The following is a 25884-nucleotide window of genomic DNA, read 5'->3' as shown; positions in this document are numbered from 1 at the left end:
TGCCAGCGAATTATTGACAAATAACAAGAACGTTATGGATTACCAACGGTATTCCTGGACCTAGAGGCTCAAATCAGGCCCGCAGAGGGACAGCGACAGCTTTCAGATCAGCCATGTGAAAATCCAATCACCCTCCGGTGTCCCTCCTGTGAAAGCTCACAGTGGGGATCGCCTCAGAAACAACAAGCCTCGTCCAATCTGCCTGACTGGACCCACATCTTTCGTACGCCATTTGTTTACAACCTCTGTCTCTATTGTGCTTTGAGGACGGAGCCCCTTTCAAGTGACAGATGGGTGGCACTTTTGAACACGTCATGTGGTCCTACAGGGAGCCTGCACCAGGGCCTGTGTGCTCATGAAGCCCAGGAGTTCACCGGCACCGGAGGACCATTTCCAAAGAAAACTCAAGGGTTACAAAAGGTTGCCTGCGTTGTGGGTTAACCAGCCAAGAGAGAAGTGGATTCCAGTAACACAAGTTGTTAATCGCATCACGGGCCTGTCATATCATCAGATTGTCATAAATCTGAGTGAAATGGGTCCATTCACTTCATGAGAACAAAACACGGTTTAAAGCGAAAATACACCCTAACTTGGGCATTTATTGCATTTGTTTACTCCAGTGAAGTCATTTTAGAAGATCAAGACATTTGTTGATGATGTCATCAGGTGACATGATTTGCATTTGTTTCATTGACACAGAATCAGTGACTGTATCAATAGATATAGTCCTTCAGTAAATTATATTTAAATGTAGAGCAGCGCTTACCATAAACCTATAATCCACTAAAATATCTTGGGATTATTATATTATATTAATATTTTGTTTTATTATTTACTGTCTGTGGAGCAGCTGCAAGATATGACTCGTGACATCATCCCTGTCTCTTTGCCGTTCATCTGGTCCAAGACGTGACTTGTAAACCGAGCCATACATCACGGCAGAACAAACACATGTGAATCATATTTCGGGGTGTATTTTCCCTATAAAGAGAGACATCGCTTCCAGCGTCAAGCGCTGTCTCACACAGGTCCTTTATCACACCGTACGAAGCCACATCGCTGCGTCTGAGGAGGTGCTGCTGAAGAAGAGCAAGAGGTGTTGAGGGCAGAGGGGGTTGAGGTAAACCATGTGGGTGGGGTGATGGCTTCAGCAGAGTCTGGGGGGTGCGCTCCGCTGGTAAAGAAGAAGAGCGTTAGACGAATCACAAGGGCAGGCATCAGCCCGCCTGCAGGCCTCCAGACTGCTATAGATGCATCTGGTTCTTATGAATTTGACCCTTTAGATTGCGGTTGGTGGAGGCGTGAGAGCACCAGATCATCCTTATAAATGATTCAATCTTATTTCTTTAAGGATTACAAAAGCTTTTGAAATACCAAGCTGCAAGTTTCAGGCCCAAATAAATGCATGCTTTTGCACCGGTCCAAAAAACATGCAAAACACTTTTCTATTTAAATCTCAGACAATCAAGTAAAGCTGGTCAGCAATCAATTTTAATTTGCATTTACTGCTTTATGATCGGATAATCCCTTCCACACCTCAGTAGCGCTTAAACACACTCACCAAAGACAGCCCTTCACATTTCACTTACAGTTTAAAATCCTGTAGCTTTACAATGGCAAGTAAAAATGATGTGTTCTTAAAGAGAACAATCAACAAGCTGACATCTGAATAATTCAAACCAAAAGTTTTGCTCATAATATGGGGAGGATCTGAATCCTGGCCTGTGCTGCCAATTTTCCCTGAAAGGGAACCTTGAAATAAAACCCACTTAAGCCCTGTGTCTTCCCCTCCAGAGTGTAGTTAAATCCTGGCTGTGTATGGACATGATTACGGAGTGCCACGGGTCTTACATCAGTGCAGAACCTTGACTTCCAGCAGGAAACCTGGTGCACGGGTCAATTATGGCAATACCTTGTTTTGCTTAAAGATGGAGGATGTGTTCTTCATGCTCAAACACACCGGCTGCACCTGAGATTTTATACCGTAACAAAGTCCACCTCTGCATCCAACGTGTAAATAAATAAAACCCAGCTTGGAGGAGGAACGCCGCTCTTGGTGGAGAGAGCGTAGGGATGGGGTTACGAGACGGTGCCTGTGTGCAGCATGTAGCCACTGTGGGGCCCCGTGCACAGAGCAGACAGATCCGTTTGCTCAGCAGCTGAGCGGGGACACGGAGATGCTCCTTTTCACACTGAGCTGAGCACCGACAATCAGGGCTTTGTCAGGGAGGCATCTGCTGTTACAGCTCACAGGAAGAATACATGTTTCTATAAAAAAAAGTGCACCCAGTGGGGTTAACGGTGTTAAAAGATAAGGCAGCTTCACGTCAACAAACACAGAGTTTATGTATGTGGAAGGGTTTTTAACAGCAGCGGTCTTTGTTTTCATGAAACCTGTAGAATATTTCAGGGGAAAACGGGGGGGGGGGGGGGGGGGGGTAAATCAATTTAGTCCTCTGGATCATGTCTTTAATTTGAATTTAAAGTGTCTTAAATAAGCCCTGGGGTATTGTGTCAGTATAGCCTCAGTCTATATACGCCGATCTTATGAGTCAGTTAATAAGATCGGCATATTGCCAGCTGTTCTAGTGAAGAAAACTAGAATAAATCAGGAAAGCTATTGTAGCTATTTTTCATCAGCTTTAAATTCAGTATAACATTTGGGCGGACATTGGTATTGGCCAACAGTTATATGAAAGAATGGCTTAAACAAGGCCGTACACAATAACATCGAACAGGCCCTTGCTTTTGAAATTGTCAGTTCAGAAGTTGTGTTATTGCAATTCCTCTCATGAAGGCGTATACACCAGATTGGAATTCAGAGCAAATAATTGACAAGAAAGCCAGACACCAAGCCACAGCACTCACAGAATACACTTGTTCTTAAAATTACATATTAACAGAGCCACAATGGAGCCCCGAAGCCTGGATTTGCATTACTGGCAAATACGAGTTGAACCGGTCTCTCTCGCATACCCAGCATTGCAGAAGCCTTACACTTTGAGGACAAAAGGTAATTGTAAAATAAATATTTACCAGGTATCTTGAGATAATACAGTGGTTGTATGACCTTAACAACCCTCCCTCCAAACCCACATCCTTGTTGATCGGTGAGTGAATCATGAAAGTTTTTTATTTAATACAGATTATGCCCAAGAGGGTGGACTGCCAGGCAGCAATCATTAACACCAGCAGACTGTATTGAACACGATTGGAATGCCCCGTAAGCTTATCACAGCAAATTATACTTTAGCTTTAAAAAAAAACCTCAAAACTCATACAGGGTGTTTGCAGTTGTGCTGTTTTAGTTTATCAAAAGAGTAATACTAAAAAGAATAACTGCACGTGGACTTCCATCCCAGCTGGACTTCATTACCAGGACTACCTGGCAGAAGAGATCTAGTATCTCAATGGGACCTTCTTGGATCAATTAAAAAATTTAATTACTACAAAACCGTTCCTGCAGGTATTATGATTCAACATTTACAAATTACATTTAGTGATAAAACTGGCAGGTATATTCATGTATTTAGAGCAGCACATCTGACCAGATCCAGTCATTTCCTCTTCAGGCCATTTACAGCCCCACTGCGCCATCTTGTGTTGACTTACAGACAAGACTACATACGGAGGACGACTGTACATCCATCTCTTAAAAAGAAAAGGAAAAAAGACAAGGAAGCCAAAAAATATTTTTGGAGAATTTTATTACTTTTTTGACAAATATATATGAAGGTTTTCCTATTAAGGAAACATTCTTTCAAAAGATACGTTTACAGCAAATTCATTCCTGCAAAGAGACAGGAAACATGAGAAATCATCAGAAGACATGATGGAACTAACCATTTCTATTTGTGCCCAGGAAAGGTTAAGGGTGCATTTAATCATAATAATAAGGTCATGACCGCGATACAGAAGTCAGTCAACGCCAATGGGACATTATTCAACATCTGAATTATCATGATACATGGGGTGAATTATTCGTTTCGCATCAAGGCACACAAGCATTGCTCTTTTTTTTTGCCAAGACATTGGTCCCATTGGGCAGTAAAACTGTACAAACTACAGGATAAAAAAAAAAAATTTAACATAGGGCTTAGTTTGCAGGATAACAACAAAAGGAAATCTCAAAGAACTCAGATCAATAATGTACACAGAAATATTGAGTTCAGAACATGGGACCTCAATTAGGGTTGAGACACATTAGTTCTTAGGTATGGTTGGCGCTCAAATCAGCTAGCTAGTGACGGAAGACCTGCATCTCTTACAGAGGATGTAGCTCAGTGAGGGGTCGCTTTTCCTGCTGTATGAACTCCTGTAAGCTTCTTTTTCCCTGCCTAAAGTTGCTCTCCCTCCTTGAAAACGGCAAGATGACCTGGAGTCTGAGGAGAGTTTCAATGTTACTGAAACTTCTTATCTGCGACGTCTTGAGCGTATCGAGCACGGTAGTCGGGAGATAGCCTGCCAGGGGATCCAACCATTTCTCCTTCCACGACTTCATCTCAGTGTGAAGCGAGACCTGATCTGGCAAGTCCTCCTTGTACAGGCGGAACACAAGACCACTAAGAATGCTGGTTTCTACTTTGGACATTGCGTAAGGCACAATCTCCAGACACCTCAAGGTATCCAATACCTTTTCTGTGAAGAGGTCATCAATTTCTGCTATTGAGTGCTCTACGACCTTCATGCTTACTGATTCCTTGTAAAACTCACTCAACGGCTCTAGAAGCACCGAATGCATCATGGCTACATGGAGTTTAGAGGCCAGCGCAGTGGCTTCCTCAAACCAGGCCTTGTGATGGGTGTCAATATCACTCTTCAGTTTACTGAGGGATGCTTTGAGGTCAGGCAAATTATTCACAGCAAGCAACATGTCTAAGGGTTTTCCCAGCAGAGCCTGACTTAGCTTTTTAGTGACACTCAAGATGTTCTTCTGCACCACGGTTGACAGGATGAACTCAAAGTTTCGGATCGCATCGAAAAACTGCGACGCTTGCTGCCGGTTGGAAGCACTTCCCTCCCCTTTCAGCTCATTCAAACAGAGCATGACAGCTTCTAAAACCTCCCCCATCACCTCGTGCATGTCATGACTCTTCTCCCAGTTTTTGATGAGCTTGTCCCTCAGCTCATTGCCCTTTACCTCATCCTGCTGGAACACGTGAATGATCATGTCTTCCAGTTTGTTCTGGCGTTCTACATCCTCTGTGAGCCAATGCAATATTTTACCTATGAGAACGGCTCCATCTGCTGCTTCTTCAGCGGGAGACGACCTAGCCAGCCATACATTAAGAGACAACGCAGAGCTGACTGTTCTTACAGCTTGGGGGTATTTCTTAGCTATGGCTAAACTTACAGCCCTCATCTGAGCTCCGACTTCACCAACACTCAGCAAGGCCTGCCCTCTACAGTACTCCATGTTGAGCCCCCACTTCTCAGACAGGGCACTCTCAATAGCATCTGCCAAGACAACTGTGTCTTCGCCAAAGGGGATGAAAGCCAGCGTTTCCTCACACTGGATGTCCTCTTTGTTTAAGTACCTGATGCACAACGGGACGTAGAGCTCGCCGTCAATTTCGACAGCTTGCTCAGTTATAACTGTAAAGAACTGAGAGTCCCAGAGTTCCTTGAGAATTTGTTCACGCAGTTGTGGCTCATAGAAAGACACTGCTTTCCTTGGTCCCTGTGCGACCTCCGGTATCACTTCATTATCAGCCGATTTCACCTCTCCATCAGGAACCTTCTCGGCTACGATGGAGGCGTGCGATTCTGTTGGTGGTGCTGGATCTGCTTTAACGGGGCGTTAAAAAATGAAAATAAATGTTAATGCCTTACATACAAATCCATTTTTTTTGTCATCTCATAATTACAATCAAAGACAATTGGATTATTGATAATAAAATTGCCATGAATGGACTTACCGCTGTCCAAATTCAGTCTTTGCAAAGTTCCCATCACCTAAGAGAATATGTGGTGATGATTAGAATCGCTGTTAAAATGTTCTAACTTTGTTTTCTTTTACAACATGGTCAAATAACAAAGAACATTCTTAAATCATTTTAACTTTACCTGGGATAGACATGGACTGCTCTCTGGATCAACCTCCATACACTTCTCAATGACCTCGGGCAGTCTCTGCAGAGTTGTGCAGTGAGAGAGGAGCACCACATGGTCCTTTCTGCTGCCTTTGCATACAGTGGTTTTTAACAGATCCCTCATGGAATTCAGAGTGGTCTTCATCAGGTCCCACTCCATACTGACACTGGGCAGGACCGCTACTAGCCTAAGCAGTGAGGTAACAGTTGGGTGGCTTTTCGACTCAGGATGGACCAGTGTTTCAGCGATGGATGATGGAGGAGCAGCATCCTGGTATTTCTCTTCCCAGACTGTGGCCCATGCGTTGATTTCCTGCTCGGCTGCTTCCGGCTCAGAGAGATCTGCAAGGTAGAGGCTGAATGGCTTGTCTGTGGTCTCCGGCTCGATGGGCTGTGGATTGCAGGAGGGCAGTAAGGACAGGACCGACAGGGCCTTTAAGTGGCTGTCTGAGAAGCTGTACTTCATTTCATCGACAAGACTTTTGAGGAGAGGGACGCTCAGATTTTCTCTGTAGTAGATCTCAGGAGATTCATAGCTGTTGGCTTCCTCTGAGAAGCACACTTGTTCAGGAGCTACCTTGGTTGCTAGCTGGAATGCCTGCTCAAACCAAGTGGAGTGCAGAGTGCTCACATTTTCTAACATTTTGTTAAGAGTCTCTATGATCGAGGGGATCTTTTCCACTTCACAGAGAATATCAGCAGGGTTTCCACAGCGGAAGACAGTGCTACAGTTACGTAGGGGAGCACAAGCATTCTTCAAAATCACGAGGGTGACAATGAAATCCAGATTTCTCAGAGCGGTGGAGAGAACTTGTGCATGCATTGACTTGGCACCTATGGCACTCGAGCTAACAGCATCAAGGCAGCTGAGGATGCCCTCTAATGTGTCAGCGAGTATGTCAAAGAAGTCCTCTCTCTTTTTCCACCTCGAGCAACACGTTTCTGGCATTTCCTCCAGGGCCTCTCTTGGCAAATTCAATAGCTCATCAACAGCTTGCGCCAGCTGTCCCTCCAGACAAGGAGATTCATCAAAGAACAGCAGCAGGTCTTCTGTGATGTCCAACATTTTTGCTACCGAAGGGCAAGGCACACTTCCTGCCAGCCAATGGGCGAGGCCGCAAGACTCGCTGGGTGTTACAACAGAGAGAGGATAGCTCATGAGGAAATCCAGAGACATTTTCTTCAGGCTTTGATAACCTGAGCCCAAGTGCATGAATGCCTGTCCACGACACTGAGACATTGGTAAGCCCCAGTCTTCGGTGAGAATCTTTGCAAGGTTATTCGCTTGTGTATCAACATGACAGCTTTCATCAAATGGTAAGAAACCCATGAGCTCTACTTTTGGAGCAGATTCGCCAACAAACCTGACAAAAACAGGCAGGTGGATCTTGTCGGCAATCTTAACAGGTTTGTCCGTGATAAGTGAGAAGAACGGTGACTCCTGTATCTCCTTGAGTATGACATCTCTGATTCCATTTATGAGGAGGTTCACCATTTCATCGTCACCTATAGAAGGCGCCCATTTGCCCTCATTTCCAAACCAGTGGCACATGCTGAGCTCCTGGATGAAAAGCTCACGGTCCTCTTCTGAGAGGTCAGAGAGACTGCTATTCTTTTTCCCCAGAAGTGTGGCCAGTTTGAATACCGTCGCGAGACTTTGACGATTGTCTCCCGAGTGCCCATTCTCATCTGCTGGTTTCATGTCCTGGTCCTCAACTTTGTCCGGAGAGTGATGAATTTTAGGCTCTTCAGGTTCCTCCTTGACACAATCAACTAAATATATCAGGGGGGGAGAAAACATAACCGTGGTTATGACAAACATTGAAATCATGGAGAAAAAAAAAGCTAGTGTACTAAATGTAATATTAAAAAAAACAAACATGTAAACAATCATACCTTCCATATTGTTTTCAGAGTTTCTGTTGAAACTTTTGGATTCCTTGTCCTGTGAATACACCCAGGTAAATACAAATTAGTCTGGCATTCAGAATTAATAAAATATCAGGAATGAATATGTAACACACACATTTCTATGAAAGAATACAAGCACGTACCAGACATATACCCTCCAAAGCTTGCGGAGTAACCTTCAAACACTGGGTCACCATGCGGTCCAGGTCTCTGCTGAAGTCCGTTCCCACCTGCAGCATAGCCAAGCACGGGGACCTGTTTTTGGGATTTGTGTTTCTCAGATACTCTTTGAACTTCTTGTGGCGCATTATGACACCGCAGTCCTCCAGCGCTGTGCTGGGTAGCACGGACATGATCCTCAGCAGGGCATTGATGTTGCCAAAGTACTGCATGAGTGGCAGGCGCAGGGTGTGAAAAATTGAGCCTGGGATGGTCACGGACGCAACTTTGGTCTTCCATGTTACTCTCCAACAGCACAGCTCTGTGAAGAAGTTGTCAGCATCAGGAAGATCACCGCTGTAGAGAGGAGGCTTCGACTTCAGGCTCTCAAACATGTAACTCACTGTGACTGAGCATGGAACGAGGGAGAGGAAGTTGAGAGCTTCTTTGTGGTCCTCTGAAAAATGATCCTTTACGGCATTGATGAGGTTATCTACTAGAGGTATACTTAAGCCATCTTTGTAAAAACCGACTGGCTTCATCATGCTGTCTCTTGCCGTCTGCAAGGCATATTCAGGCACTTCAATCTGCACTCTTAGACTCTGTGCCATTGCACAGGCCTCGTCAAACCAGTTCTGGTGAAACACCTTCATATTCGTTTTTACTCGGTTCAGAGTGGCCACGATTCCACTGATTTGGCAAAGTTGGGATGCGGCACTGAAGTGGTCCTTCTGGAGACCTGCACTCAGCTCTCTCGTGAAAGAGGATGCATTCTTCAGGACCACCATGGCAATGATGAAATCAAATTCCATTACCTTGCGGAGGAGTGCCACAGCTTGGTCGGACACAAAGGCTTTCCATCTCTGTGGGTTATTTTTGATTTTCTCCAGACATTCAACCAGGGGCTCCAGCATCTGCACAAACACCTCATACGAGTCATGCTTCTCTTGCCAAAGGGCACAGAACTTCCCCTGTAGCTCTTGGACCTTTTCATAGCTCTCTCTCAGACCAAACGCTATCACATGGTCGAGCTGTTTTTGTAGAGTAGCGCTGCTGCCAAAAAACATCAAAACCTCTTCGAATGTATCCAGGGCTCTCTTAACAGCAGCCACTGGCATGGATTTTGACCACCATGTGTTGAAAGAGTAAGAAGAGCAGTGTGTGCTTATAGCAAGAGGATGAGTCTCCTGGACTTTGCAGGCAAAGGCTTTCAGCTTGTAGGAAACATCACCAGAGCCCAAGTATGCTTGACCTCTGCAGTTATTCAAATCAAGACTCCACTCAACGGTTACTATTTCCAGCAGACGCTGTACCATGGGATCAACATCAAGATCTGCCTCAAGGAATCCCATCAACTCCAATCGCATGACATCAAAACTGTCCACAAACCTCAGGAAGAGTGGAAGATAGTCTTTCTCCCCAAACTTCACAACGCAGTCGATGAACAAGGAGAAAAATGACGTCCCCACTTCCAAGAGGATTCCCTCCCTGACGGCCTTCTCGCACACAGTGAGAACTTCTTTCATTTCAGACTTGGTCACATACTCGACTTCTCCCTCCTGAGCAGAAGCGTCACCGTGTTGCCTGCTTTGGCTGCTGTATGCAGCCGTCACTGCAGCTTGCAAAGCAGATTTAAGAGAATCTCGGTCAGTCTCTGCGCACTTCAGCTCCACGAGCCTTTCAGCGTCCATCTCTAGGTTTAGGAACTGTAATTCTTCTTCAGTGTCCTTTTCAGCATGGTTCCCATGGGAGGCCACTGAAATGAGTCGAAAAAGGTATTGTGAGCTGACATCCCAGTTTAACACATTAGTAAATAAGCAAATTGGCATATTTAAGATTGTAGTTTAATGAAATTATCATTGAACTTGCCCAAGTTGTTTCCACTTGAGTACAATACTAATTACATCAAAAACACATTTTTAAATGTAGCCATCATTATGTATGCTGCTCATTTTTGTGTCTGGAGCTCTATTTTGGGAACATTCCCCTTGGTGTATTATGTGATAGAATAGCTGTGTGATTCACCAAAATTGCTGCATGCTGAAATGCTAAAGAAATGATTTCAAAAGGCATCTCACCTTGGGGAGGCTTCTCCTTTGTGTCATCATCCTGTAAAACACACACACAAAGTATAATGTAATTTCAGGTAGAACAGTTGTTTTATCACTAAAGAGGATAATGGAATTGCAATAGCCTTCTGCTAATGAAAATCTACTAACCGTTTGCAGCAATTGCAGGATGTCTGGGTGCTTCTGGACATACGAGTCCACCATTTGTTCGACATTGAAGTGCACATCTTGGTTCACGTAGACGTATGCCATGCTGCATTGTCTTTGGTCCTCTGGTGTGGCTCTCAGGTAGGAGTGGCACCGCTCTAGTACCATATGGTATTGACCATACACATCTGCCTCTGCATTTACACATGGAACAGTGCCCAACACCCGCAGCAGGCTCTGCACATTCGGGTAGAACCCAATATCTGGAATCTTGAGTGTTGCAAACACTGTGGTCGGTAGGATTCTGCGCTTGCTCGCATGCCTCCACTTCACCTCCCAGCAACCAAGCTCTTCGTAGAACGTGTCAGGCCTCGCGAGGTTGTTCAAGTTGGCGTCTGCTACTTTATCTCTGCGAATGCTGAAATTGTGGTCGGCCATGTAAGATGGCACTAACGAGAGCCAGCGGAGAATCCTCACCATCTCTGTGCTGAACACTCTCTTCACCTCTGCAACAAGATACTGCAAGATAGGCCGGCTTAGAGTTTCTCTGTAAAGGTCCTCCAGTGGCGTTTCGGCCGTGTCTCCTTGGTCCGTCTCTGGTTTGGTGACCTCCACTCCCAGCTTCTTTGCTCTGCCAATTGCATCTGAAAACCATTTCCTGTGGAATATTGCAAGCTCCTGTTGGTATTTGCTTACCAGCTTTAAGGCATTGGAAATTGTGTACTGCAATGTACTGCTGATGCTAATTATTCCCCTGAGACTCGAGTTGAGTATGCTCACACAACAGAGGGTGTTCTTCAGAACAACAAGTGTGATGATGAAATTGAAATTCTTCAGAACTGGCTTGAGCTTGGCCATCTGCTCAGCAGTATCTTCGTCTACCTTTGAAATCATCTCGTTGATGCAGTTCAGGAACGGCTCCAGGATCTCCAACATGGTCTGGAAGGCATCGGTGCCATATTCCCAATTCTCAGCGACGGCTGCCTTGATCCTGTCCACTTCCCCTTTCATATGCCCATATGTCATCTGGATCTTTCCCTCCAATCTTTTGCACAGCTCTGGCGTTCTCCTGAGTAACGAGGCCACCTCCTCTACAGTGTTAGCAACGCTTTGAATGGAGGGCACGGGCATGCAGCGAATAATCCATATGTTGAAGGCATATGGATCGCTTGGTGACAGAACTACTTGTGGGAACTCCTGCAGAATCCTGGAGGTAAGGTCTCGCATTTTCTGACACATGCTGCCTGTGACCAGATAAGTCAGTCCTCTGCAGTGCTCCATCCTCAGCCCCCACTTGTTTCGCAACTCTGACAGAAGCATGTAAAACAGATTCTCTGTATCCATGTCGCATGGTAAGAACCCAATGAGGTGCTTTTGTGGGTACCCATCTACTGTGACAGACCTGATAAAAACTGGGATCTGATCCTTGCCCTCTATACTCGTCACATCCTGAAGCAGAATGGAAAAGAATCGCGCCTGCCTGAGGCTGTTTTGGATCTCCTCCCGCATGAGGTCTTCGCTGAACTGGAGGATTTCTTTCTTGTCAATTTTCTCCACGCAGATACGATTGAAAGCCTGATGTCCTCTCGTGCCTCCGATCGGCTCATCAGTGCTGATGTTTGCACCATTTATGCTGAAGCCAGTAAGTGCCAGGATTTCCTTGAAATAGACTTTCAGAGTCTCTTTTGCTTTAGAGCTGGCTCCATCCTCTTGGGTTTGGTTCTCATTTTGCAGTTCAAGCACTGCACCAGGTACTTCTCTCCTCTCCTCCGTCACCTCTGTTGTGGCTGTATTTTCTGATGGGAAAGAGAAAACCTGAATGAAAGGCTGAGAGGATTATAAAAAAATGCTAATTCAATCTCTGAATAAATATATATACATTATATTCTAACGTAGACTACAACTGAAAGGGCTTAATGAAGTGAGCCAGTTACGGTACCTTTTGTTTTCTTCACAGAGGTAGGATCCTCTTCAGACTATGAAGATGGAAATGATGATTACATGTTTGCATTTTTAGTGTCGTATTGGCTGATGAAAAGTGTTGAAAAGAGACATTTAAAGATTGAATGAAACACTTACAGGATCTCTAGCTCGCTTCCTGTTGCAAGTTGATTGATTATTCACAGGCATTGTTGAGTCAAAGATTGTTGGAACAGCATCCTCCCTTAAGACACAACTGGAGGCGCTCTGAAAGACAAAAAGGCGCAAATCCTCAATATTCTATGTGAAACAGGGATTTCACATCGACGTACGACACGTGATTTTGGGCTTAAATCTAGCCACACATACAGTTGCACTGGGCATCATTTGGTACACAAATAATAAATTGAACAGCTGTTTAATAAAAATGAGACTTTTTCTGACCCATATCTTTGCATGAAAAAACCCTCTAATGAAGTGTTTTAGTTGCTGTTTTAAAGGAAGTTGGTGTCATTTTAAACCCAACCACATCAGCAATATATAGCAATAAAAACCTCCAACTTGTGTTATGCATCGAGTTGCATGCGATGTGATGTGATTGCATTGATTGATGGCACAGATGTGTTTCTAACATTCATCCCACCTTTTGCATGTACACAAGGACCATTAGAAACAGCTGTGTTTTAACCTTATAAGCTTCACAAAGATTGGCATTATTACTTGGCTGTTGTATTAAAGTTCATTAGATCGATCAGGTGTACCCTAATAAACTGGTAATGTTATGGAAATATATAGTATGTGCTCACTAGGAACAGCACTAGAGGTACTATAATAACAAAACAGGGGGCAAAATGACAATTATTAGTATTATTATGACATTCACAAAGGGTAATGGGCAAGAGATTTGCTTCTTACCTGATGAGTGATCACAGAGGGCTCAAAGTGCTTTGCACACAGTCTGTACAGCTTATGCAGCTGCTCAGGAGGTTCTGAGGCCAGATCTTGGCGATGACAGTTGTTCAACCATAGCTGGCATCTGAAAAATACAGGGGGAAAGGTGTCACAACCATAATCCGTAAACTAATTAGTCCAAACCCTTGTGCATCAACATTCTGTACTCTCATATTAAATAATAACTCGACAAACAGTCACAAGCTCTTAAAAAGTTTGTGAAACGGTTTGCTTCAATTTGAGAACTGTTCATTGTGATGAACGTGGGTGAGCATGACTCTCTGCACTCCTAAATGCCACCACTAAACTGACATGACAGCTTGAGCCAGGCGACTCACTTGATCTAGTTTGTAACAGTATATCAAATGATTATTAATGTTAGTACTATAGTGTTTGCAGACACTATATTACTACATTGGTCTAAACCACTGTACTGGCTTTGAACTAAAACTGCCATTGTGGCTAGATTGCTAGGCTTCATCACTGTGCAAATACAAGTTCAAATACATTTTTAGACAGACACAACATCCATACACAACTCTGTGAGAGACGTGCATGCTGTTATGCTTTAAGAGGTCAGAACTGCTACAATGACGTGGATTAGGTACGACCACTTGATACAAATACACAATAAGAAAGAACAAACGGTGTGACTGATTGCTAAAAAGCTTTCATGAGTTAAATGAGCTCTTTGCTTTGATTATGTCAACTTTCATAATACAATCCCTTCTCTTTCTTTCAACTGATTTTATTATATATGCACAGAATAAAGGTGGGTGGATTTGCCCACAAGAAAATGACATTTACGTCTCTCAATTTAACACGATATTGGGTGGGTGGGTGGCGGGTGCAAGATTAAAAAGACTACACAAAGCAAAAAGGAGGGGACAAAAAAGACGAACTCATTGCCGGGCTGGACGTGAAACACGCACACCCTGTGATCTAGTAGTTTCTCCTGTGGCTTGGAGGTTACATTTCCTGTCCACGGGCTCACTACTGCGATACAGCCGGATAAAATGCAGCCGCCATTCAATCACGGCCCTTAAATCAATTCTTTAGATTTTTTATGTAACACAACATCCCTATTGCACAATACTACAGCAATCGCAGAGCGAAAAAAAACAGCGAGTTGAGAGGTAACAGCGGGATAAAAGGGGGCGCTAGACTGCTACTTATTCATGGCGACATCACCTGTTAAAACTACGTTCATATAAGTTTCAATTGCTTTTATTCGGTGAGCTGTACATTCGAATGCAATGTAATTGATGCCGTTTGGAAGCCACAATAAGGCCAAATAGCTTTATCAATGGGGAGTATTTTAATGTAGCTAAGCTAACGTCAGCGCCTCTCGTAACGTTACCACACTATCGAGGTAGTCGGTGTCGTGTGCCGATGGCAATTTAAATTACAGCACAAAAAAAGTTTTAAACTATGTTTTCTCTTTGTTTGTGAAATAACTGGACGCAAAGATAAACAGATATCAGCCAAAATCACACTTCGGTGTCGGTCTCCGAGCCGGAATGAGTGAGCGGAGTTTATTTCACACGGACTTTTCTTTCAAGAGTAACGTTAGTCTGCGCCATTTTCCACAGAGTTGTGTCACTGTTAGCCAACATGGTGTTAAGCTAGCGCCAGTGCTAACCGTGGACGGCTAACACATTCATTTTGCATGCTCAGAGGCTCGTTTTTAACCCACGTCTCAATGAAATAAGCACAGCTCTTACCTCTCTGGATCCAAAGGGAAGCTGAAAAGTGGAGGAGAGTTTTCGGATCCCCCTTGCTGATAATCACAGTTCGCTGCGGCGCAGCAGTCAGTCATTTTGGACTGCAATGTTGCTAGCTAGCAAGTTAGCTAGCTTTGCTGGCGGTTGCAAGCTGGCAAGCCTACTGTGAGCAAACCTGCTGGAGTCTACAGAGCCATGCCTTGGGCAAAACCTGCAACCGACACAGTTGAGTTTCAACGTTATTCTTCGCTTAATGTCTCTTTGGTAAACTAAGAACCTACTTATTCCATGCTTTTAAAAGTTGATGTTGCGTGGTGAGCAAAGAGTCGCCGAAAGCGTGTTATCCCATCAACCAGGAACTACACCGTGCAGTAGAAAATGTTAACCAGCAGAGGGCAGAATGTCACCGTCGGGCCTGGCCAAAGAGTTTAACTGTCAAGATAGTTCACATCCTATTCCAAGCGTGCAAGTTCCTTAGAAATCCAGGCTACCCCGAAAGTCTTAACGAAAGCTTTGTCAACTGGTTTTGCTGGACTTTTTTGGAAACTTGGTAGTATGCGCAACCAATATGCCAAAATACTACAATGACATATCAATACATAGATGCCAGTGTATTAATGGTCTATAGTGAAGCTCGTTTCGGCTATTGAAGGAACGCCTTAACTTTGTGGTTCCATGGAAATACTTTTCATGGCAACTATAGTTAGGTGTTCATTGATCATACCTGACATTACTCAAGAAATAAGCAGAAACGTTTAAAAAACATTTAAACTATCTATAGTTCTCACAGTTACGTCAATATCTTGTTTTGACTTGATACTCTCTGATTTGGATCGCATCTCCCTCTTGTTCACACTTTGTGAAGTAGATTTGGTGAATTTCATTCTTACTGTTGCCCTCCATAGACCCTGGATACACATCTATTCTTCAGTAGACTATTTAAATTTGACTTACCATGTATTCTTAATCCCACCTAGCAATCTTTTTGTCATCTGTTATATAATTTGTGTTAACATGTGTCTTGGCAGAAAAGAACAATGTGTACATTGACTGGGGACCAACAGTATAGCAAGTAATTTGCTTTTATTTATATTTTAAATTGAAATGTCTGATATAGAAATACATTAACTGGCAACAGTCTAGAAATATCTTACATAAACATGCGCAGTATGAATATGTTTGACCTGCCTTCTTACAGTGACTAGTGAAACACACACACAGAACAGGCCTATAGCAACCTTGCTCAGGGCCCAGGAACTGGAATGCATAATGATATATAGCTATCACCAGTCACAGCTGTGCTTTTCCTGCTACAATATAAAATGTCTACAGTGAAAGGGTCTAAATCATTCAAGAGATGAATCAGCTGAATTATTTATGGCTTTATTATACAAAAGAATGATTATGCATCCAAATTATAGAAAGTTATTTTCTAAAGCCTTGCAGTAGTCTGCACATAAAAGTGTAATTCATACAAGTATTTAGCTGCAGATGATTGGCTGATATGACGCCACATTTCATTAAATAGAGAAAAAAAAAAACAGAAAAGATAACAGCTCCCATCGGAGAACAGCCTCCTGAAGAAAAGGGCAGCAAGAAACAATTCAACTCTAAAATGTAACTTTGTACATGAAGTGGAGAAGGAAACATGGCTGGAAGGGCATTTTATTATTATTCGTCCACTGAAGCAGACAGTGTAAGTAGTCCAAATGGTTTTAGTCTTCAATCATATCAGAGTTGATTAACACCAAACACTATGGTGGAAATTTGAGTCTCAGAGCAGACGGGGACTCAGCTGTCTAGTGACAGATATAATATTTGCAGATATAATACCCAAATGAGCAAGATGGATAGTGACAGAGCACGGGTGTAGATGAGAATTGTGGGCCTTATTCACAGGAGACTTTAATCCTCACACTACTTTGTCCTGATCTCCAACTCACCATGAACGAAACACAACATGAAAACAGCATGAAGGACGAGCGTAGAAAAAACTTAATTTGAAGATGTTTGGTATTCAATTAAAGCCATTCTCTTTCATTTACACTCTACATTTCTATAACAAAAACAGCCTACAAAAGATGCTAATTCAGAAAGAGGGCTAGATAATACATTAAGATAGCTGTGGGTAACCTGTGTCGAGGTTCAGCTACCAGATCACAATGGACTAAGACACATCCTCCCTGTCGGGGTATGTCTTCATGTAGACCTCGACCATTGAGTCCAGGTCAAACCCAACATCATAGTTCATGTTCAAAAGAGCGAGACTTTTTGATTTGAATTTGTCAGGCGTGTTCTCCATGTACATCTGGAAGCGCTTGTATGACACATCGCAGCCGTCCTCCAGAGCCAAGGTTGGCATGATGCCGACCAGCCTCAGCACCGCGAGCATGTTTGGGAAGAACTTCACATCGGCCAGCTGCAGCGTCTCACACAGACTGGACGGGAAGGTCTCGCCTTTGCCCTTTTTGCTCCATTTAACCCACCAGCAGTGCAGCTCGGCGGAGAGGGTTCCTGCATTGGGGATGTCGTTTTTAAACACTTGCACACTCTCTTCCTCGGGTTTTGTGGACTTGTTCTGCTCTATGAGAGTGGGGACCAGTGACAGACATCTCAGAACCTTCAGGTGGTCCTCGCAGAAGATTTCCGTCATTTCTTTGATGACGTGCTCCACCACGGGAACGGACAGGTGCTCCTTGTAGTGACTCTCCGGCAGTATGGCTCCAGACTCTAACTGGTGCTTTCTCAGGAATGACCGAGGAACCTTGACTGGGATCTCCATCGCAGCGGCTAAGTTGACGGCCTCATCGTTCCAGAACTCATGGTACACGTCGATATTGTCAGACACTTCCTTCAGGGTGTGCAATACAGCGTTTAAACTGGTTGTAGCAAAGTGGGCATCTGCTGTTTGCCCTTGCACGTTCTTCCCAAAGGCGTGCGTCAGTGTCAGGGCGTTTTTCAGCACGACCAGCGCCATGACAAATTCAAAATCAGCCAGTGCTTTTGAAATCTCTAAGGCGTTGTGAGTGACTTGATCGTTCCACCGCATGTCCTCATTGTCGTGAACGCTGTCCACGCAGAGTAGTAACGCCTCTAGGATTTCCACAGCCACCTCAAATGCATCATGTCGCCTGGTCCAGCTGGTTCCACAGATCTCCTTCAGTTCTTTGGCCTTCTCCTCTTTGTCCGGGTAGAAAATCGTAATGGCGTGCTCCAACTCCAACACCAGTAAAGGGGACTGACTGAAGAAAGCCTCGATCTTCTTAAAGGTGGACAAGACAAGCTGAACCCCTGAAAAAGCCATACCATTTGCCAGTGACAGGTTCAACGTACGAGTAGATCTTTGTGTAAGCACCACCATAGGAAACCTCTCCGTCAGTTTGGCAGCAAATGTTTTCATTTGACCAAAATGTGTCCCAGAGCAGGAGTGGGCTTGGCCTCTACACTGCTCCATATCCAAGCCCCATTTTTCAGTCATTTCAGACAGCAGTGTCTCTGCTAAGGCATCGCCGTCTCCTTCAAAGGACAAGAATCCAACAAACCTCTCCCGCTGGCAGTTAGACTGATCCACGTAACGGAGAAAGACGGGGAGGAACCATTCTCCCGAGATCTTCACCAAGTCGTCAGTAAGTAATGAGAAATGGCCATTTTGTCGAACCTCCTCCACCAGCTTACTGCGGATGCATTTCTCGCACACCTCTATCAACTGGTTCAGCACAGCCGGGGAGCAGCACTCCTGATTCACGTCGTGCCTCTTCTTGAGGACTTCATCTCCACAATTCATGCGATATTCTAACAATGCCTGAAAGTTGCTTGACCCCAGGCCATCCTGTTTGTCGTCTCCAGGCCCCGTCGGAGGAATGCTTTGCTCTCCCAGCAGTACGAGAACTTCAAATAACGACTTGAGATACTCTTTGTGTTCCTCTTCCTCTGGGAGTGTCTGGACATCTGTCTCAGCGGTGTCTGCTTCAGACTTCTTGGTTTCTAAAAAGGGAAAGAGAAATGGTTGCAAGACGGAAACCAAATCAATTACTAATCATGTGACCAACGATGAAGTCATTTTATCAATATTGATATTTTAAACTTACTTTTTCTCCCCTTGCTGTCCTTTTCATCATCTTTGGTCTGCAATAATAAATAGTCAAATAAAACAACATAGAAACTATAAAAATCAAATCATACAAATTATTTCACCCCATTTAAATCAATTCAGATTTTTTTTTACCCACCGTGTCTTTACTGCGCTTCACCTGTCCATTCTGAGGTTGGCTCGGTACATCAAAGATAGTCGGTATGGCATCATCTTTCAACACTGTACTCTGAGCGTTCTGAAAACAAAGAAAGGTTCATTTTACATGCTGAACCTGTATTAAAACATATGTTACCTACATATTCATGAAGCACTACATAACATGATCTATTAATTGAATCATTTGTGAAATAATGTGCAAGGCTGGATTAACTTCTTCTCACATTTGACTTTAAGTTTGGCAATTCCATTAAAAGTCCCGCAATGTCTGGGGTCACATTGTCCTCTGCAATTCCATCCAAAAAAAGCAGATGTAACTTGCAAACACAACTTACCCTTTCGACCATAGATGTTTCAAAATGTTTCCCACAAAGTCTGTAGTATCTGTACAACTGGCCGGGTGACTTGTCTATGAAGTCTTGCTTCTGGCATTTTTCCACCCACTTCTTGGACCTGAAAGGGGAAGTTAAACCAACATGAAAAGCAAGTTTAAAGGTCGACCCATTAACTAGCTCACCTAACTGGTTACCGTTGCTGTCAATGTTATTAATCACACCTGTGCCTTTCCTGCTATGGAGAAGGTCTACCAAATATTATGGACATGGATGTTGACAAATGTTAAGGATATTAGGTCGGCATCCGCTGCAGATGTTGGAATTAGAGCTTAACTGCAACTGCAGTAATAGTTTTAGTGTTAAATGAGTAGTATATTTTAACACCAGCGTTTTCCAAATTGCCAAACTTCTTATGATGTGCCTCCTACGTTTAGCAAGAAACAAGCGCACGTGAGCCTGGGGAACTTTTGAATTGAATATGCGTGTTGAAAGATAAATAGCGACTTCTTTATATTTTGTAATATGTTTTAATAAAGGATGTGCAACAGGGCAAATGCATTAAATATTGAACAAAACTTCCATAAGTCAACCAAAGTTGCCCTCGATTTCAAATGCATGCCATTTCGTATTTTACGTAAGATTACAAACAAACACGCCGTTTGGGGCAACGTAAGTTAGCTTGAGAGCTTCCTGTTTGCTTTAGCATCTTTAGCAATAGTTACCTTTCTGGATCATGCGGAAACCTGAAGAGTGGCTGACGGTCGGATTTACCACTAGTACAGTTCGGCACAGCGCAGTGGTTCTGCATTATAAGTTTGAGAATATATTCGGGTTTTTTGCGGTGAAACCCTTTTCAGGGTAGCCTACTATGTTGCTAACTTTAGTTAGCTGTCAAGCATGAACCGTCTAATAGCAGTATCCGTTTTATTTCTTTCAAAGTAAAGTACGTGTTATTTGGACAACTAAATATAGAACTTTATAATGTAAAAACTCACTTCCTTTTTTTGCTAAATATTACAAAGTATGACATTTCATTAGTCATAAAACCCCTAAAGATGTTCCGATGCCAACTAGTCTGTTAGGTTGTCACGCTGTATGGCTAAAACACAAGTTATAGTAATGCTGTCTACCTAACAAGTCCAAATGATCGCTGTTGTTTTGTCGTTTTTATAATCAACCTACAATTGTTCTTGGAGGACAAAGATAAATAATATAGTGCATAGATGTTTTGTAATTTTATTATTATTTTATTTTGAAGGGCGTTCGCTTGCCTGTTAAAACAATTTAGTGAGGCTTGATGTATTTAACAACGTGCACCAAATGGCGCGCTGCACCTCTTTCCCATAATCCTTAGCAGTGTTTTCAAAGCTCAAAGGTTCAAATCATGCAAAGTCCCTGAGCCTTCTCTTGTGAAGTTTGAGTTATAATGAATAACACGCACAGTCATTCACACGTATTGCTATCATTCAAATACAAGCCTTTGCATTGTTTTCACTTGCGCAGAACATATTGATCTTGTTATTTTATTTATTCAATATATTCTGTATATTCTATATATTAACTTTGTAATTCCCTTTTTCTTCAGTCTTTTTAAATCCAGAATATTAAAGTAAAGTGTCTGACCTGGTGGTCCCTGCAGCATGGACATTGTCTGCAGGCTGCAGGCTTCCTGTCTCTCTCTGCCCAGCCTGCACTAACTCTGCTTTCTCTCCAGTAGTCGTGGTCTCGCAGGTGGATCGGCTACAAAACACTCACATGTTAGAATGAGGCTTCAGTACAGGAAATGCAACAAACACCACTGAAGAATGTGAACTTCATGTCACAATGTTCTCCAGTAAAATTAAAAATGTCCCCTGAAAGATGACATTAGTTTTCACAACCATGTTGCCTGTTAGTCCTGTCAACACATGGAGTTCTGTTGTTCCCTAAAATGTCCCCATAAAAGGGTCATAATAACCTGCCAGGGGGCCCGGAGATAAAACCGTGCTACTGGTCCTCTATTAACCTCTGATCTTCACACACTGATGAGTGTGTTCAGTTTATTTGTGCTCATGTATCACTTGGACCCACACAGGGATTGTCTTCATACATATAGAGCAGAACCCACTTTAAGGCCCTTATAATGTCAGTGGGTGTTATGTTATAATGCTGCATATTCCTACAAAATAATCAATTCAATGAACACAAACACAAAGTTGTGTGTGGAAATAACGTCACATATCTGCTGGGACTTAAAGGCCTCTATATTTGAAGTACAGTTGTACTTATGGCTACACTTAAACTCACAACATCACTGTGTATCCCAGTCGGGAGCTCTTGATATACATTTGTGATAAATTATATATAATATATATATATATTAAGATGACATTAGTATCAGTAAGGCAGCCATTATAATGATTAGATTGGTCTCTTTTAGTGATCAGATGAAGTGATCCGGTTCAGTCCAGTTCTGACAGCAAGCCAATGACTTTCTATATTGTTTATAACAATGAGCTAATCCTGATTTCTGCTTCAATATTAATATGAATGTCTGCACCATGTGACAGAGTCTGTTAACAAAGTATCAGAAAACGATGAGGCCCTGAACGCCTCCATGGTGAAACCCATAGAACACAACGTCCACTTTTGTTCAAATCTGACATTTTCCATGATGGAGGTCACTTGTGTCTCTTTCTTCAGTCTCTGTGAGTCTTTAGTTGTTGTTGGGATGCAAAAGAAAATCTTCAGTAGAGGTGATAATCTTTGAAAAATGTCGAGTGACACTCGTGAAACAACTTTTCTGGACGTTTGAGGCTTTGTTTTCATTCAAAAACAACTGTAAATGCTGCACCTGAAGACGAAACCATATTTCACGTTCACTTTGTTCACGAGCGTTCTTACAGCCACATGTCACCTCAGTAATGTCACGTTTCATCCACTCAGCCTGCAAAAGGCCTGAGATGAAGTCCACATGTGACGATGAAGAAAATACAAGCTCCTTTATTACAGACGGCTCGTTTGGAGCTTTAATTGACGGATGCGCAGACATTTAAAAAAACATATGCAAATCTATTACAGATTAAAATACTCATTAAAGTGTGTAACATGTCAGAATAAATTCACATCACTGGGTCACAATGTAATCTGTGTTTCTACTGCTATTTGTTCCCTGTTTATATGGAGCCTAATATTATTTATTTTGATTATGAGTTCGTTAAATACTAGTCATCACACAGCAGCAGAGTCCATAACTGCGTCTCCAATTCTTCACAAGCACGTGGCATGCAGACTGAAATCTTTATTATTCTAATTCAAGCATCCTTAAATCTAGGAGCTTGTATGAGTCCCATAGCACTCTATAATCATGCAGGAGTCATATATTTATTTATATTTATAAGTCATATTCATAACATCGTAAAGTGTCCCACATTACCTCAACTTGAAGTCTTTGCACTTTACTCTTATAATGCTAACAATGATTTAAAGTGCTATATTGTGCATGTGATGGTGGATTACCATTGAGCAAAACTCCCGAGTGGGCCCTCCACTAAGACCTAAAATGGTGCACTTTGTTGTCTTTTAGAGAAGCCCTGTTTTATGATTTCTATTTTAGTTTTTATTGGCCTCCTGATGCATATTTCTAAATAAAGTTGTGTGTAATCAATGGGACCTGGAGCCAGATTAGTCCAGGAGTCCTGGTTGGTTTCTGGGTTTGAGGAACACTAATGAAGCTACCATGTATAGTGGTCTGTGTGCTCTGTACTTGTGGGGACTTCACTTAAGCAGCAGGTTCATAATCACGCAGAGAGGACGGGAAGAGGGGGTCATGAGTCGGGGTCCAGCAGTAATCTTCTTCTCAACAGGTTAGTCTGATTGCATGAGCTTTATACAGAAATCCTGCTGAAGTCTTTCATTTCATTCAGTCATCAAAGGACACCTTCCCTTGTTTCTGTCATTATGATCCCTATTTGGAGAAGCACCACTCCTTCAGGACGTCGTAGCAGACCTCCACCACCTGAGGGCGCAGCAGAACAAGACTTGTCAGGGAGAGAAGAGTTGAAGCAAAATCCGAACAGAAGAGGATTGAGAGCAGATGCATACCTACCTTGATGAAGGATTTCAGTAGAAGAACCCTTTAATGACCTCTTAACGTTCATATCTGCAGACCTGATGGCTCGTTGTAAAACTAGAGACTCGTGATTCTTTTTAATGATCTACTTAATTCACTTTCTGAAGAGCCAAAGAGCTTTTTCACAGTAGACATGTTGAGTGCTCACAGTGTCTGATCTTAGTAGGAAAAGCACAGGTGTTACTGACATTAACATGGCTGTGTTGTGTTCAAGTGTCCCAGAGAGCCGTCATTCACTGTCTTCTGTGTAAAAGGTCCATCAAGTCAAAACCGTTATGGTCAGAGCAACTGACGTGGTCTAAAGAGTGAGATAGTCCACACAGGGTGTGCAGGTGTGAGGGGGGGGGGGGGGGGGGTCAACGGGTTGAATAAACACAGGGCTTTTGTCCAAGTGGCCACTGTTTGAGTCCAGTACAAAACTAAAAGTAAATGTTCACGTTTTTTCACGTTGGTCATTAGTTATGTGAGACATTAGACACTAACGACTGGTCACATGACTTGTTTGTCCCCCGCTAATCATGTGAGCTGATTGAAGTTGTTAATGTCAACCAGGCTCTTTTTCTAAACCTGGCCAAGTGGCTTTGTTGCCTAATCCTAACGCCATGTGAAGATGGAAGTTTATTTTGAAGAGACACAGTGCATGTAAGGAGTAGAAACTGACACGCCGTCCCTGGCACGTCCAAAGCTAACGCTAGAGGGGAACCTATAGAGCGTCAGAGTTTGAAGCTTATGGCGACTGACCAAGCGTCGGTATTTGACGAGTTGGGAGTGAGAACGTGTCTATTCACAGGTGTGATCCACTACTGAGCACCACGGAGGCTTTGACCTGCTCCGTCTCAGACCTGGGCCGGGTCTCAGAACCACATCGATACCGGACTTAGTGTGGACCAAGGGTCTAATTTACAGATTACAATTACACTTTTTCAGAAGGCAGTATCGGACCCCTCCCATTTTTAAAGTCCAATAACTCTTCACTGAACATATTCGTGGACGTTTCTTCATATTTTTAGGAAGTCATTCATTGGGTCTGTAACTCAGCAGGAACAGCTGCACTCGTGACAAAAAGTGATCATCTTGTAACCGAATAATCCCAATTGTGGCCAAACGAGTGCTCGCAGTTCAGTAATCAGGCATAACATTTACGTGATATAAGCAATAGTATTGTTTCTAATAATATGTGTTTGGTATGTCTAATATCCTTGTTTATATTTGTAAAAAAGACTGAAGAAGAAATGATCTCTTCTAATTTGACTCTCCAGTATTTAAGCTGCTCTGTGCTCTAGATTATAACCACAGTACTCTTTTTATCAGTTTTAATATGAGCGGTAATAGGCCGAAAACCCATAAAGGTTTTTAAATAAACTTTGTATTTAAAAGCCTCTGAGCTCTAGTTTTATAATGAATACATATTTTGATATTCATATTGTTCTTATGTGGAGGGAAGAATTTGAACCAAGGCCATACAATCATTTCATATTTACACTGTATTTAACAACTATTTGATTAACATTTCTTCCACTATGAGATTTGAATATTTCTTCTATTAAATAAAATGCAGAACTTTTCAGGTTCTCTAAATAGTCCTTTATTTCACTATATTTTGTATATCTATTAAATATTTTAAAGGTATTTATATCAACTTGGAAGATTAATGTAGAAAAACAACAACTGTTTAGTTCAGCTTTAGCGTCAAGAGTTAAGAAATGTGAGACACTTTTTCCTCTTGTGTTCAGTTTTCATTAGTGAAGCGTTCTGGGTTGAATGTTGGATTACTTCACACTACACAGTCACTAGAATGGACTTCTCCTGTACTAACAGTCACATCCACATCTGGATCAGTGGACAAAGATTTTAGCTCAACTGTTTACAATGTTTTTATTCTCATCATAGAGACTCATAAAAAGAAACATAACAACCCTCCATTATAACTTTACCCAAGTTAGTGAGAACACGACTCTGGATCATTTGAACCCAAACGCAAAGCATGCTGGGAAGAATGATAACAAGCTCGGTTTGATGAGTTCAGTGTTCAAAGTTCTAAAATGGCTCCAAAACAAAAATGAAATTTGTCACTTTGTGCTGAATCAAAAGTAGACGTTTTATATTATGAACTGTTGTTGAAGTCTGAGGACTGGCTTGGTTTGTTGCTACAACTGAACTGAAGTTTTTACATTAAATGATGATAATTGATATTTCTGAGTTCGAACAACTTATGA

At 42.7% G+C, this 25884-nt stretch overlaps 2 protein-coding genes across 3 annotated transcripts; both read right to left on the bottom strand.

Moving 5' to 3' along the window:
• Positions 1–3702: 3702 nt before the first annotated feature.
• LOC306704882 (uncharacterized protein) lies at positions 3703–15314 on the bottom strand. Of its 2 annotated transcripts, none has more exons than XM_079171468.1 (11): positions 14974–15314; positions 13214–13334; positions 12458–12565; positions 12318–12354; positions 10382–12174; positions 10241–10271; positions 8147–9918; positions 7989–8037; positions 6067–7865; positions 5919–5955; positions 3703–5787 (listed from the first exon to the last, which is right to left on the bottom strand). In XM_079171468.1, the coding sequence occupies exons 1-11, from the start codon at positions 15066–15068 to the stop codon at positions 4265–4267; spliced, it is 7365 nt and encodes a 2454-aa protein (XP_079027594.1). In that variant the 5' UTR covers positions 15069–15314; the 3' UTR covers positions 3703–4264. The 2 variants fall into 2 exon arrangements, with proteins under 2 accessions (XP_079027594.1, XP_079027595.1); XM_079171469.1 differs by having other exon boundaries at positions 3703–5784.
• Positions 15315–16333: 1019 nt separating this feature from the next.
• thap12a (THAP domain containing 12a) lies at positions 16334–20365 on the bottom strand (the record flags this gene model as incomplete). The annotated part of the gene is made up of 5 exons (XM_079172039.1): positions 16334–18957; positions 19062–19098; positions 19203–19301; positions 19558–19675; positions 20280–20365. The coding sequence occupies 5 exons, from the start codon at positions 20363–20365 to the stop codon at positions 17141–17143; spliced, it is 2157 nt and encodes a 718-aa protein (XP_079028165.1). The 3' UTR covers positions 16334–17140.
• Between the last annotated feature and the right edge of the window lie 5519 nt (positions 20366–25884).

This window comes from Pholis gunnellus, assembly GCF_910591455.1.
Source record: "Pholis gunnellus genome assembly, chromosome: 13".
Taxonomy (NCBI): domain Eukaryota; kingdom Metazoa; phylum Chordata; class Actinopteri; order Perciformes; family Pholidae; genus Pholis; species Pholis gunnellus.
Note: the sequence above shows the minus strand (reverse complement) of the source record. Positions and strands in the feature narration are given on the sequence as shown.

What these genes read in the sequence shown, in the direction of transcription:
- LOC306704882 (XM_079171468.1), bottom strand. Translation starts at nt 15,068, where the DNA reads ATGACTGACTGCTGCGCCGCAGCGAACTGTGATTATCAGCAAGGGGGA. An exon ending in GGAAGCGAGCTAGAGATCCT is followed by an intron (nt 12,355 to 12,457) that starts GTAAGTGTTTCA and finishes CCATCTTCATAG; the next exon opens with TCTGAAGAGGATCCTACCTC. An exon ending in AAGACTGAATTTGGACAGCG is followed by an intron (nt 5,788 to 5,918) that starts GTAAGTCCATTC and finishes GCCCCGTTAAAG; the next exon opens with CAGATCCAGCACCACCAACA.